Below are 13,840 nucleotides of genomic sequence, written 5' to 3' on the forward strand. Positions count from 1 at the left end.
AGCGTTAAAATACTAGAAACAAAATAGAGGCCTATATAGTTTTTTTGCTTTCCAAAAGAGGTCTGGGGTCTCCCATAAAGAACCTCTTACGTCAAGGGGCCAGGCTTGCTCTCTATTGGCTGTTGCTTAGAAACGGAGGCCAACATTAGCGAGAAGCAGGAAAAAAGAGGCAGCGAGATAAATTTGAGCAGCAGTTGTCCACAAAGATGCCGAACTATCCCGAGGAAACGGCGGACGTAAGTTGTCACAACCAAGCAGATACATGTCACACGTTTTACAGATATTTTGTAAGAATAAGTCCCGCGTTTCGACAGTGAATATTCCTACCGGTGGTTGTGTAGCTAAGTTTAACTTCAATTTGCTAACTTTTATTTAAGGTTGTGAAGTAGCACACAACTAGCTTTAGTTGTAAGTAGCATTACAACTGTATGACATGAAATGAGCACGTTACCTGTCTCAGGTGAGTTTTCCGTGTCCGGGCCGATGCGTGTGGAATGAGGAAACCCAGACAGTGGACTTTGTCAGGTGAGTGCAATTTGAGCAGAGTGGCTACTGCTGCACATGCGTGTTGACGTGAACGCGGAGTCGTGGTCAACATCCTCCACTCTTTTATAGCTGTGTTCCAGCGGAGGAGGGCGCCTCAAGGAGACGGACACAAGCCAATGTCAACTTTACGGGACTGCAGCAGCGCGCAGAGTGGTAGGCCTGGCTCAACAAGCTCCAACGTGTTTTCATAGAAATGCAGCTACACGTTATTCACTCGTGTGTCCACGTTCGCTCCAAAACATGCGCGTGTGCGCGCCTTTGCTGTCTGCTCAGGTTGACCGAGTTGCGCACGTTGGACCACAGAGGGCGCCAGAGCCTTAGGAAGAGTGTGAGCTCTGCTCATTTGAAAGCGTACAGGTCCTCCGTGATGAAGAAGCGAGGGGACTTGGTCACCATCGATGATGTTAAACGCAAGTGTCAATATGATGTTGAACTATTAATATTGCATGACCTGAGTCAGCTGTTCCTTTCAGCATTGGTAATTGGCGAAACAGGAATTTTCGCAATGTATGTTTCTATCCCGTAAAGAGCTTTATGATCTCTGACCATGCTAGGAGAATTTTATGTATTTATTTTTTGTAGAGGTGGCTGTCCGTTTGCTGCAAGAGAATTATTCGCTTCCCATCCCTTCTTGCTTTCTGGCTGTTTTAAGGTAACAAACACGAAGACGTATAGTGATATATGTATACAGCTTTCATGGTTATGCCTCAAAAAAAGAAAATGTCTCATACAGTAGGCTCTTACTTCTTCCCTTTTTCTCTGGCCAGGAGGAAAGAGCTGGATGATGTTCTGGCTGCTCTTCTTCTTTACCTCTCTTGCTTTTTTGAACACAAGTTTCTGGAGAATAAACCAAAGCCTTTAATGGAGTACGTATACTAAATGTATTGTATATACTGTTCGGGCTGGTCATTACTGCCCTTGTTGTAATGTTTTTATGAATACTTTTCTCATTTTCTTATCCACCGTTATTTGACCTCTATTTTTTTAAATTGTTTTTCTCGTTCAAATTACATCTTGTCATTTCTCTGTCCGGTCTTTTTACTGCCACTGTCTCTTTTTAAAAAACTTACTAGAATAGACACGGTTACCGAGCACCAGATGGTGGAGACTTTGGCCAAAAAGGAGATTGCTAAAAAGAAATTGGCTGTCTGCTACTTCAGCCTATTATTCATGGACTTGGAGATAAAACAGGGCCAACACAAGCCATATTACAAGTGAGTGTATATTAAGATTTACAGTTGCTTGCGAACATTAGGGCAAGTTACATATTTTTATGATTCCAAGACCTTTCTTCTAATACATTTTCATTGATAACTTTTAAAGCTAAGAGTCTACATGTCACTGATTTAGGAACATTCCTCCTTTGTTTCTGATGCCACTGGCATCCCCACAATACCCAACGTAGAATATTTCCACACTCATGATTACCAGTCCAAAAATTGTTAAGCTCAATGCTTAATACAAGTCAATGAATCATAGACCTCCACATCATACAGTATTAAGCTCCTGTGTGTTTTCCTAGGAGCCAGATATTGCCAAGCAGTACAGAGTGGCTGCTAGATGGGGTAGGTACAATCAGAACCTTTTGTTATATTGTACTAATCACATCAGTCGCAAATGCACTGTTCGAGTTTATATATATATATGTGAAGCTATTGTGAGTGCTAGGAACTGATTAGTGATCCTAATAAGCAAAAGCCTAATAAATTGGCGTATACAGTAACAGTAGCGTACAGACATCCTTGTCTTGCAAAAGCAGCATGTTGAAATGTTTAAAACTGTATTGCCTCATCTGCACACCAAAAACAGAGCCTTCAGCGGGTCAGAATGAAGGCCAGTTCACCATCTGTGGATACAGACGGCAGTGACCAGAACAGAATGACATTGAGTGCTGGTTATGCCTGGTGGCCTCAATGAATTAGTCAGCAGTAGGAGATGTTGACTCAACACAGGTGCTTTGCTTTGACAGGCCCCATTTAGCCAGGTGGGTGGACAGAGAGGGAAATGGCACGCTAACAGCAGCAGTTTATTTCCTGCGCTGCATGTGACCTTTTTCAGACAGAAATAGCTGTTGTGACCTTTTTAAAAACACAGACGAGCAAGTGGCCAACTGGGCTTTTAGTCAGAAAGAAGGGATGCTGAGTGTTCATTCACTGAATGCATGAAAAATAATCTACCAAAGAAATTGGCAGGTGGCATTTTTCAGTCTGCTCTACTCACTTTAATTTCCTTTAACCCATTTCTTCCAGTGCTTGTACAGCTTTTTCTGCTATGTGGCCTGGGTGACGTTTGGCAGGAAGGACCTGAGGGACATCCAAGAGGAGGTTGGGCATCTTATGTACTCTGACACATTCAACATGGCAGTGACGAGTGATGGGGACTCGCGGACGACCTCAACTGCTGTTAACAGTTCACTGAAGCCAGAAGAAGATGACCCCAAGGAAACTGGATATAATGGCAAATTTACGCATCGGTATGTTAAAGTTTGAATAAAGGTTTGGTTAAGGTCCCTTGTAGTATTCGTTCCCACTGTACACGTACAACACTTTTTGATAAAAAAAACAACAGCAGTTTTGCCTTTCAACTTTTAACACTATCGGATTCATATCTCTATAAGTTATTTATTTCTCAGTTGTTTTCCTGCAGGCCAGTTAAAGAGGCTTTGCTTAAACTGTTCTGTCCATCGAAAAGGACCTTTCACTGGCTGGTTCAGCAGAACTCCCTTGGGATATGTATTTGTAAATGTTTACGCCTAATGATCAGTCTGTTTAACCAGTCTTCCCCCGAGTCGAGATATTTTACAGAGTGCAGGGGAAAAGCTCAGATAGTGAAGTTGTCTGTATTTGATTGATGTCATGTCAAGGGAATATGATTGATGAGACAGATTCATGTCCTTGTCTGATAGGAAGAACTGTCTGACAGCCTGTTTTATGTTGCCCTGTGTGTCTGATGTAAGATTGGCACATGTGTAAGCTGCCAGGGGCCCAGTGCTCTTTCCCGCTGTCAGGTTGAGACCAAACAATCAAAAGCGAGGCTTGATAATGGCTCTTATCCTGAGGGTGGATGTACACAGCATGGTTTGGAGTAGAGTCAGCACCACTTCCAGCTGTCTTGCACACATTGAAAAGCAATAATGGAAAGTAAAGTGCATTTATTAAAGTACTTCAAGCACAACTTTGAGGTACTCCATTTTGTTATTTTTACTCCACAGCGGTTCAGAAAGATATATTGCTCTTTTTACTTCATTACATTAACAGTTTTAGATATTTTAAAGATACACTCAGTAGCCATTTCATTAGGTGCACGTGTAAAAGCTAATACAATCCAATACAGTTCTACAATGCATTCTCTTTGAAAGGATATACAGCACTTTTTAAGTTGAAACGGTGAGATAGGTGGTGAATCTTCTAAGAATGTAGTGGGGGGTGTAGTCATAGAGGGGGCTCAGCTGGTAGAGCTGGCTGCCTATGGACCGTAGGGTCGGCAGTTCACATCCCTGACACCACGTGGCACATTGTGAAGCATTACTGGGCAAAACTGCCTAACCCCAGCAGTTCAGGTGTGCACATCTGAGCACCAGTCCCAGAGGGTTGTGTCACGAAATGCATCCGGCATAAACATCAGTGCCAAATCTGGGCTACCTGGTACACTGTGCAACCCTGATCTTACGGGAGATGACAAAGGAGGGGGTGAGCTGGTTGGAGTCGTACTGGAGTGCATTATATTTTGCCCCCCCCGATTTAAAATGAATGAGGGGCCCAGAACCTTACAACTGCCACGTTGTACAAATCCACCCCCCTCTCCGATCTCCACAATAAACACGTAGTAAGAAGGATGGACATACATGTCACAATGAAACCTGTTCTCTGGATTTAACCCATCCCCCTAGGGGAGCAGTGGGCAGCTACAGGCAGCACTCAGGGAGGTAGCGCTGATTGTCTTGCTCAAGGACATGCCTGATGTGTGGGCTGTGATTTGATCATTTGCATTTACATTTAGTCAGTGGGACGCTTTTATCCAAACCAACTTACAAGTGAGGTACAAGGCACGAAAGAAAGCATCAAAGCAAAGTGTTTCTGTTTCATGAGATGCAAGTGCAAGAAAGAACACATAGGATTTTACGCGTCCCAGCCTGATGATATACCCATTGAGTCACCAGGCTGCCATAAGTTAATTCTAAATAACTAGTAATACATAGCCTTAGAAGATTGCACCCATTTACCAGCAGTGGAAGTATTAAGACGGATTCAAACCAACAGTTTCCTCAATATGTGCATTGCTTGTACCAAACCCATTGAATGTGAGTGTAGTCACACTCTGCACAAAAAGGGAAAAACACGGAAAACAATGAAGTACTTTACATCACACATCTACTCCATGCGGTTAACATACATAAAGTAGAACCTTTCATTAACACAAAGGCCTGTTGAGGGTCCGGTCTCTTTGTAGCACATGGTATGTGGGTGTACTCACATGCCTCTGCTCATTAACATAATGAATTGTTCAAGACTTGTACCTAACACATGACACATGAATGTAGTCACACTCCACTTAAACACTCTCATGTCTGAGAATGATGTGCTTATAGTCACATGTTGAAAAAGTAATGACACTTCCAGATTCCATTATTTTTAGTTTAAAACTTAATATGCTATTTATTTAACTGCATATTTACATCACATTAGCAGTGATCTGTGGCTCGTAGCTAGGTATTTTTATTTTCCATATTTTTACACCTTTAAAATACAACCATGAGCTGGTTCTGTGGTTTAACTGGTAAAAGCTCTTCTCTAGTAAATGGGAGATCCTGGTTTCAACTCTCAGCATTGCCTGTGGGAGCATAGCTGTGGCCGAAAATGGGTTGTAAAACTTGTAAAAATAGAAAAAACTAAATCTTGTAAAACTAGAATTCACAGCAGAGCTGCTGTATTGGTTTGCATTACATTGCACAGGTGGTCATAATGTTATGCCTGATCCGTGTATGTCCTGCTTAATTTCTCCATAGAATAGATAAAAGTTTTTTTAAAGATTAATAAAAGTATTTATATAGTATTCCTCTTTTAAAAGGGATAAACAACTTGAAGCCCGAAGACTATCTTTTGTGTTGCTATTAACTAAAGAATATATATTGGAAGAACAAATTATTTTGTCTACTGTACTTGTTATGCAAAAACCATTAGAAAATCCATTAGAGTATTTCATTTTGGATCTATTCTGTACCTTGGTCCTAGAGTATGTCCACTACAACAGGTCCCCTGATTAATTGGTTTTGAACGTGTCTTGGTGTTAGGCAATTACAACCTCAGACAAACGACATGTAACCTTTTTCATCATGGTATTATTCAAAAAGAAAATACTGCTTCCATAGGATTTAAGAGGGAACATTGCTGCTAATCATCACTCTTTGATTAATTGGTCTGGAGCATTCAGGTGTGTGTTAACACAATGCCAGAAGAAAAGACATAAGCAGTGGCCTTAGAGACGCAATTGGTCCTGCTCGTCAATGCCGAAAGGAGTATAAGACCATTTCCAAACCATTTTGGGTTCAACGTTCTACAGTGAGAAATATTATTCACATGTGGAAAACAATAAAGACAGTTGCCAAATCTTCCCAAGAGTGGACACCCCAGCAAATTCACCCAGAGGTCAGACTGTGCAATGCTTAGAGAAATGCATAACCCTGTAGGTCTCACTGAGCAAGTGAAATGTCCATGACAGGATAATTCAAAATTCTTTGTAGCTGCCCTTTAGTCCTTTTAGTATCATAGTATTTTGATCTGTTATAAGGGAAATGTATTAGAGAGTTGTATGAAATCTGTTGTCCTCTGCCTTTTCTTTCCATACACCCCTTTACATCTGCATAATTCCCAGGGTATTAATACGTACACTATGTTCATTACTTTTTTTTTAATGCTCTGCTTCTTGTTTTGACTTTATACCCAGAACTTCTCAGAGGCATCCGGCCCTCAGCAGCATAGCTAATCAGCGTTCCCCACTGATGGTGTCTCTGTTCCCCTCGCCCAAAGAACGGTCACCACATCTGTTCCTCGGGAGCCGGGCCAGAAGGCAGAGCCCACTGCAGGCAGAGCACTGTGACACCAAGGCCCTGACGGAGCAGCTCAACCAGCAGCTGGCCAGTGTCAGGTGGTGTTTAATATCATACAGCCTGTCATATTTAACACTCGGGAGGATCTATCATGATTCATGATGTGATATATCTGTTGCACTTCTGCCATTATTTAAAAAAAAAAAAAAACAACCCAAAAAAACACATTTACTACTATACAAGGATACTGTCTATTTTGGGTTTTTTTTTTTTGTGCATGTATGAGGAAAAAAAAAGTGTTTCTCTTATGTTTTGTTTCTTTGCTATTCATTTTTTCAGCTTTGGGATTCTTGGCCAGTCATTGAAACAGTTCAGCTATACTACCCTGATACCCCACGGAGAACCGAAGAATAACAGGGAGAAAGTAAGCAGTGATGTTAATAATAACTAAGGATCATCCTGGCCTCCATGCTCAAGGCAGCAGGTTGTCCCTCGTGGGGAGCTAGTCTATAGGCTTGCCCAGATATGGCAGCACCACCCACATAAACACTAGATAGTGACCTCCAGAAAATAAATACTAGATGGCGACGTCCAGATGCTGAATAACTTGCAGGTGTACTGTGGGTGGGCTTTTTGATGGTATAACAGTGACATTGCTTGTGCTTAGCCTCTGCCTAACCCGCAGGGTTGGAAACGGTAAACAGATTCCTGTAGTAGCTGAGTTTTCATTGTGCTTTGTGCACATGTGTCTCATCAGACACACCCTATTTGTTGGGATTTGCTTTTGAATTAAAAATTTGCCAGCCAGCTTGTGGTAATGTTTAATGAAATAAAATTAAATCCATAACACCGTTGAAGGTCTCCACTTTCTATAGCATCTGAATGATATTAAATTCACATACGAAACGTCCAGCTCATCGCATGGATAATTGCCCTTGTATAATATGCGTTGGGTAATCAAATCATAAACCTTCACACGGTTTCAGTGTTCACCTTTTTTTTTTTCCCCCCCATAACTGAAGGCTTCCCTTTAGACAATCTGTCCTTGTACTCCCTCACACCAGGCAGACAATAACACGAACTGGTGCCACATTCACATACACTTGACACAGACTCTCTCACACACCACTCTCTAACCAGGCTTGGTAGCAGAAGGGGCTTTGCCTTCGCCCTAATTGGCTACGTAATCTAGGACACCAGGGGTAGAGTTAAGCTCTCTGAGGTGGAGAAGGAGCAAGCCAGGGGAGACTGCAGATTCAGTGGGGGATGGGACACAAGGATAATTTAAATTATTTCTTAAAAAAAAAAAGGGTGAGAATGTGTTTGCTTTAAATTTACATCCCTTATTGAAGTTGCTCCGCAGTTTTGTAAAATGCTCGCTGAGACCAGAGTTTGTGTTCTATTGTGTGTTTTCATTCAGGTCATAAAGGATGATGAGTTTGGTGGCGACTTCTGTCTGATCCCCTGTTCTACTTGCTCACTTCAGGTCCAGTGAGACTAAAACCAGGCAAGCAGTCAGTCAGACACTTAACAGATAACATGTTTCATTCTGTAAATAGGTCCTTTTAAAAGAGGTGCAGTCAGAGACAAAAACATTTGTAATCATGAAGCATATGACGTCCTTAACTTCCACCCTAAAGAGTTAAAGAGTTTAAAAAAAAAACGGTATACGAATTTTAAATCTGTGTTGTAAATATGTAGCTAGAGCCAGCAGCTGGTTAGCACAAAGCCTGGAATGAGGAAACATCTATCCTGGCTTAACCCAAAGAAAATAAAACATGTCTATCAGCACAGAGATTTATTTTTCAATAAGGAAAATGACAATTTGCATTTTATGGGGGCCTTTGTGTTGTGCAGAGGAATTCTTGGCCCAAACTAGTTGCCAGGCAACCAGCACATATACTCCAGCAAGTTCTGCACACAGTAATTCCAGTAAAAACTGAGAATTGTTTATGCACTTTGTATTATTATTATTATTTCATTAATTATTTAATTTCATTAAAAGTTCCCTCTATACACTGTATGCACATATTCTTCAGCCATACATAAACTTTTTTTTTTTTTTTTTTTTGCCTGATTTATATATCAGACTTTTTCCTGATAGTGGCAGGAAACTGTGCCGTCCCACTTTGCTGTGAAAATCAGAGTTCAACAAATGAAAAGATCCTACTGAAATTATGTGTCATTAAATAAAACTAGATTTTTTTTTGTCATAAAGTTTTAGCAACTTTACTAGTAAAATCTCGACATAAAAGTGATGATTCATTGTGCATGTAACAGACTGCTGGTTAATCAGTCATCAGAGTAATTTAAGTGGCCTTTTATATCTGTGACTCACGTGGCCCCTGCATTTGAGTCGGTGAAGGTTAATTGGATAAAATGTCAAGGATGTGAAAGTAATGCAAGTTCGAACACATACAACACATACAGCATCCTCAGCAGCAGTATCGCAGTCTGGTTGGGGATTTGCACTGTCGCTGAGGGCAATGCACTGCAGCGGGTAGTGAAAGCTGCCCAACGCATCACAGGGACTCCACTTCCAGCCACTGACAACGTACCGAGGCTGGCTGACCTGGCTGACCCCTCACTCCGCTACACACTCATCTCCTCTTCTCTCCTGCACATACAAACGAACTGTATCCATCTCAAAAAATTGGTCCAAGTCCTCATTCATTTTACTCTCTCTTGTACTGCGTATTATGCATTAGCTTATACACTGCACTGTCAACTATTGTTTGTTCTGTTATGCATTATTCTTAATGTCCATTGCACTAATGGTAAACTTGTAAAAAAGTGTTTATAGTTTCTGCTGTAGACTTAACATCTAACAACACACATTCATCTGTACATCATGTCCACAGTTCTCCTATGTGAACATTTTTACAACCAAAATTGAAAGAAGTTGGGACGATGTGCAAAACGTAAATAAAAACAGAATACAAAGATCTGCAAATCTCATCAACCCAAATGTAATTAACAATAGAACATAAGCAACATATCCGACGTTGAAACTGAGACATCATCAAAAAAATGGTAAAATTTAAGTTTCAACGTCGGATATGTTGCTTATGTTCTATTGTGAATGAAATAGGGGTTGATGAGATTTGCAAATCATTGGCTGCTGTTTTTATTTAGGTTTTAAACATGTCCCAACTTTTTTTGAATTAGGGTTGTATATTATTTTATCCATAGTACTCCTACCTGTACATTATGTCCACAGTACTTCCATCTTTATATTAGTCCATACTACTTCCACATGTAAATTATGTCTGTAATAGTGCCTATCTTGTACATATGTAGACACTGACACCATATTTTGCCCTGGTTATTGCACTTGTAGTTAGGTACTAAACTGCATTTCATTGCGTTGTACATGTGTAAAGTTGAATTGAATCTAATCTAATACAATCCATTATTTAAGTGTATTTACATTTGAACCAAATTGTGGATTACAACACCAATTTACAGTTATCACCTTAAAACAGTCTTTAGTACACATATTTAAAACAGTTCTTTTCAGTCTGACATGACTGATTTAGATAATTTATGGAAGTCACATTGTATCTCCAGAAGTGACGTTCAATTCTCGTGGTGCCTGAGGCATTTTGTTTGGTAGAACTCGTGATCAGGGCAGTTTGGGGGGTTTTACTGTGCACAAAGGGCAGACTACTGTATGTATTTGGATGGGATTAGTGGTTTCAAAGGGATTTGGGGAATATGCTGTTTTCCACCATTTTGAAAGATTTTAGTAATGTGCCATCTTTCACTGTGATATGAAAGCCTTAGCTGGCAAGTTTGTCAGCTTGTGGAGGGTAAACGTACCATCTTTTTCAAACTAATCAGGTGCATTGAACTTTCCTTTCTATCACATGCTTCTCTTGAAAAGGGTATTTATTTTATAAAAGTGCACATTCAAGACCTCAAACTAATATTTTTAGTGTATTTATGTTTGTTTTTCTGTGTGCTTCTTTGTAAACCTTTAATACAATACATATATGTAATTTTTGGACTTGATTTAACCCAGACAGTTAGATTTATTTCATGTAAATTGGGATTTGAACATTGGGCTTTCGGTTTCAAGCTTTGCACGTAGGAAAGTTCAGTAAACTTCTTTGGAGCTGATGCATCAGAAAATTAGCCAGCAGCTTGCTTGGACATTTCCACCTTCCTAAAAGCTTTGCACACAGAAAACGTGGACACTTCAGTTTCATCCAGCTGCAATGAAATGTCCAGCTGAATGCACAAACCCACTGTCCACAAGTTGGACACAAAATATTTAGCCTCAACAAGTGAAAAATACAAGTAGAGATTTGAGTATAAAGCTTTCAGGACGCGTTTTACAATTATAACCTTATATATTCGAGTAACCGAAGGTTTGCACGCCCTATACTTGGGAGTACACAGTGTACTTTACAACTTTGACGGGAGTTACTAATTTACACCGGCAGAGGGAGACTTTGCCCATTAATGGCTAAACTTAATGGGACTGTCCTAAAGCACGAAGGTCCTGTAAAACTCTGTCTTTAATTCCAGCTATAATGCAGCACCCTGCATACTTTTATTCGTGCACAAAGTGAGGCGCATTTCACTGCATGCTTACATACAGCTGCAGTTAAAGACTAATCATAAGTGTCGCTTGCGGCATAATATGCACCGGGGCTTGATTGTAATTTACTGCAGCGAATGAATGAAAGTGCGGGATAAATGGCTGATGGACGTCTCTTCATGCAGTCTGTTATCCCACCTCCCCAGTGAGGCGAAAACAAAAAACAAAAAACAAAAAAACAATAATCAATCGTCATTCAATTCGCAGCGTGTCAATGAACAACATGATTGGCGCATTGTGATTGTTGTGCTATTGTTGGCTTCCTTTTGGCTACTTCGTCGCAAGTCTCTCTCCATCTCGCGGTGACATCGGCCGTAAAGAGCGCACGCACTCATTCGGCGTCGGCGGTGCTCGTGCTTTACACTTTGTCCTCAGCGAGCGCTGACAGAGAGAGAGAGAGAGAAAGAGAGAGAGAGAGAGAGAAGAGAGCGAGCTAGGTGTCTCGTGCGGATTTCGCTGAGACAAGCCGCGCGGAAGGGGCTCTGCTCTGCACTTACACCGTGCGCTTATTTGCGTGTGTTTTTGTTAGATTTGATTTACTCCGAAACAAGAAACAGAGGGGAGAGAAGAAGAAGCGCCGGCGAGAGGAGGGGGGAGGAATAATCAAAACGCAACACGTATCCGGTGGGATCCCACTCCTGAGAGAGACACACGGCAGGAGTTGGGAGTGAAGGGTGCGAGGAAAGCCACAGGGCGAGAAGCAGAAGCAGAAGAAGCGGAGGGGCAAGATTTGACATTTCGCCGGCACCAACTCGTTTTAACCAGTTCAGAGGAATAATGAGGAACGTTTGGATACTTTTGACCCTCGGGCTCGCCGCCGTGCTCTCCGGGGAAAGGGTGAGTTTTTGCTCGACAAAGTTAAAAGTACTGCTGCTGTAGCTTTGAGAGGAGGAGGCGGAGGGGAGGGGGGAGGCACAGCTTGTGTCCACGTTCAGACCACAAGCTGGGTTTTTTTTTGTTTTGGGGGTCGGTTGTTTGTAAGACCCATCGGAGAATTAGCAGATTTGTTTTTTGAGTCTGCCCTGGTTTGATAGCTCCAGCAGTGGGAAATGGTTTAAAAAAGTCTCTCAGACTAAACGAAGCTCTCCACTGAGTCGCGGGTTTGACAACCACCAAGACACGTTGCATGTCGGCGATAACTGGTTTCTTTAAATCATTTTATAATTGCTACTAAAACGCCCTTTGCGAGCTAAAAAAAAACAACAACAACAAAAAAAAAACAAAAAACAAAGCATGTGGAGGTCATTGCATGTTCTATCGCTGCCGAGGACCCGAATAGTAACAAATAGTGTTTGTTACTATTCGGGTAACGTGGAGTTACAGGAAACGAGCACAAACGTTACGTAGTTCCTCGCGCAGCATTGTTTTTGTGACATGTGTTACAAGGGGTCATTTAGAAACACACACACGTAATCGTAGACTTTAGAGTATCTGAAATGAAGCATATGAACAGCATGTTTGTGTTGTGGCTGTATCACAGGGGGCTGTGTTCCAGTAGCCGTGCAGGTTTGTGCTCACTGATCATTGGGAATATGTCATCATTAATGGAGTTCACCCAGTTTACCAGCCGGATTAATCGTGTTTTCTCCCGTTTGTTGACAGTGATTTACATTTAAATCGATAGGGCTCCCCTGAGCAAATCATTTAATCATCCACTTCCTCTTTTCCCTCCTCACGATTATTAAACAGAAAAAAAAAATAAAATAAAATCCACATTTTAAAATTGCTTATTGCTCTTGTTCATCAAGTTTCGGATTCAAGTGGATGTGGTGCCTTCGAGCCACCGCCTCATCCTCACAAATTGGCTGGGTTATTGGAATGACAGATTTTGGCACTGGCAGTTGTAGCCTGTCATTATTGTCCGCTCCTGTTGTTTCTCTGTGGGTTGTGACTTGTCGCTTGGCACAGTGCCCCCCTCCTCTGTTCGAGCCCCTTGTCCAATTAGTTGACTCAGACACTGTTGATTTAATGACTCATTGTTTTTGCATGAGGTCATGCCCTGAGTACATTTTAATATGTTATGTGTTTATTATTTTGCCAGCAGACCTGTGTACACAACGTTTCAGAGCATCTACTTCAGTTGAATGCATGTACAGTATAATGGCCCACTGAATACAGTACTACTACCAAAAATGAAGCCAACTTGTCTGACACTCTGTCTAGACCAGTTTAAAGTTTTTTTAAAGGTAGCACTTAAAAACATATTACAGCACATTGCCTCACCCCTGACAGGAGCATTTTATTTTTAGTTACTTGAAACTGCTGTGATCTTTAAAGAATTTGGGCAAAATATAAGCTGCAGTTTTACAGGAAATTGCTGGGATTAACATGCAGGATAAGCATCTACTGTAGATGACTTAACGGAAACACACACACACACATTCTTTTTAAACAGATCAATATCTTGCCCTGCTTTATCAGTGTCCCCCCGAAGGCCTTAGTGGAACATGTGTCATTGATTTTCAGTAAAGGCACTGGTGCTGACAAGTGGCTGATAACCTGCTTTACACATGTCTTTCTGTGTTTTAATTACCCCATCATATCACAGGGATACAGTATGATACTCGGTGGCGTTTAAAAACGTACAAAAGAAAAAGGAAACGGCTCCTGGCTTCTGCAAACAAACAGTTTTCCTTACTGAG

The 13,840-nt window shown here is 41.2% G+C and overlaps 3 protein-coding genes across 4 annotated transcripts in view; 2 read left to right on the forward strand and 1 right to left on the reverse strand.

The window, feature by feature from the left end:
- LOC137123028 (exostosin-1c) overlaps positions 1-589 on the reverse strand; it is a 79,255-nt gene extending 78,666 nt beyond the window's left edge. Inside the window, exon 1 of one of the 2 annotated variants that reach the window (XM_067496437.1) lies at positions 452-589. The gene's annotated coding sequence lies outside the window, so the exon portion shown is untranslated. The remainder of the gene's footprint in view (positions 1-451) is intronic. The other variant, XM_067496390.1, reaches the window with a different exon arrangement.
- Positions 99-10,507, forward strand: LOC137123053 (protein phosphatase 1 regulatory subunit 36). Its single transcript, XM_067496467.1, has 12 exons — positions 99-236; positions 461-525; positions 616-699; positions 820-956; positions 1,129-1,198; positions 1,314-1,412; positions 1,620-1,760; positions 2,069-2,111; positions 2,796-3,019; positions 6,490-6,690; positions 6,932-7,016; positions 8,013-10,507. Exons 1-12 carry the CDS (start codon positions 207-209, stop codon positions 8,085-8,087), a joined length of 1,254 nt encoding a protein of 417 aa, XP_067352568.1. The 5' UTR covers positions 99-206; the 3' UTR covers positions 8,088-10,507.
- A 1,082-nt stretch (positions 10,508-11,589) lies between these two features.
- sdc2 (syndecan 2) overlaps positions 11,590-13,840 on the forward strand; it is a 40,681-nt gene continuing 38,430 nt past the window's right edge. The window contains exon 1 of the mRNA XM_067496528.1: positions 11,590-12,035. Within this exon, the coding sequence (XP_067352629.1) occupies positions 11,976-12,035 (60 nt within the window). The 5' untranslated portion in view covers positions 11,590-11,975. The remainder of the gene's footprint in view (positions 12,036-13,840) is intronic.

The sequence above is a fragment of the Channa argus genome, chromosome 1, assembly GCF_033026475.1.
Source record: "Channa argus isolate prfri chromosome 1, Channa argus male v1.0, whole genome shotgun sequence".
NCBI lineage: Eukaryota > Metazoa > Chordata > Actinopteri > Anabantiformes > Channidae > Channa > Channa argus.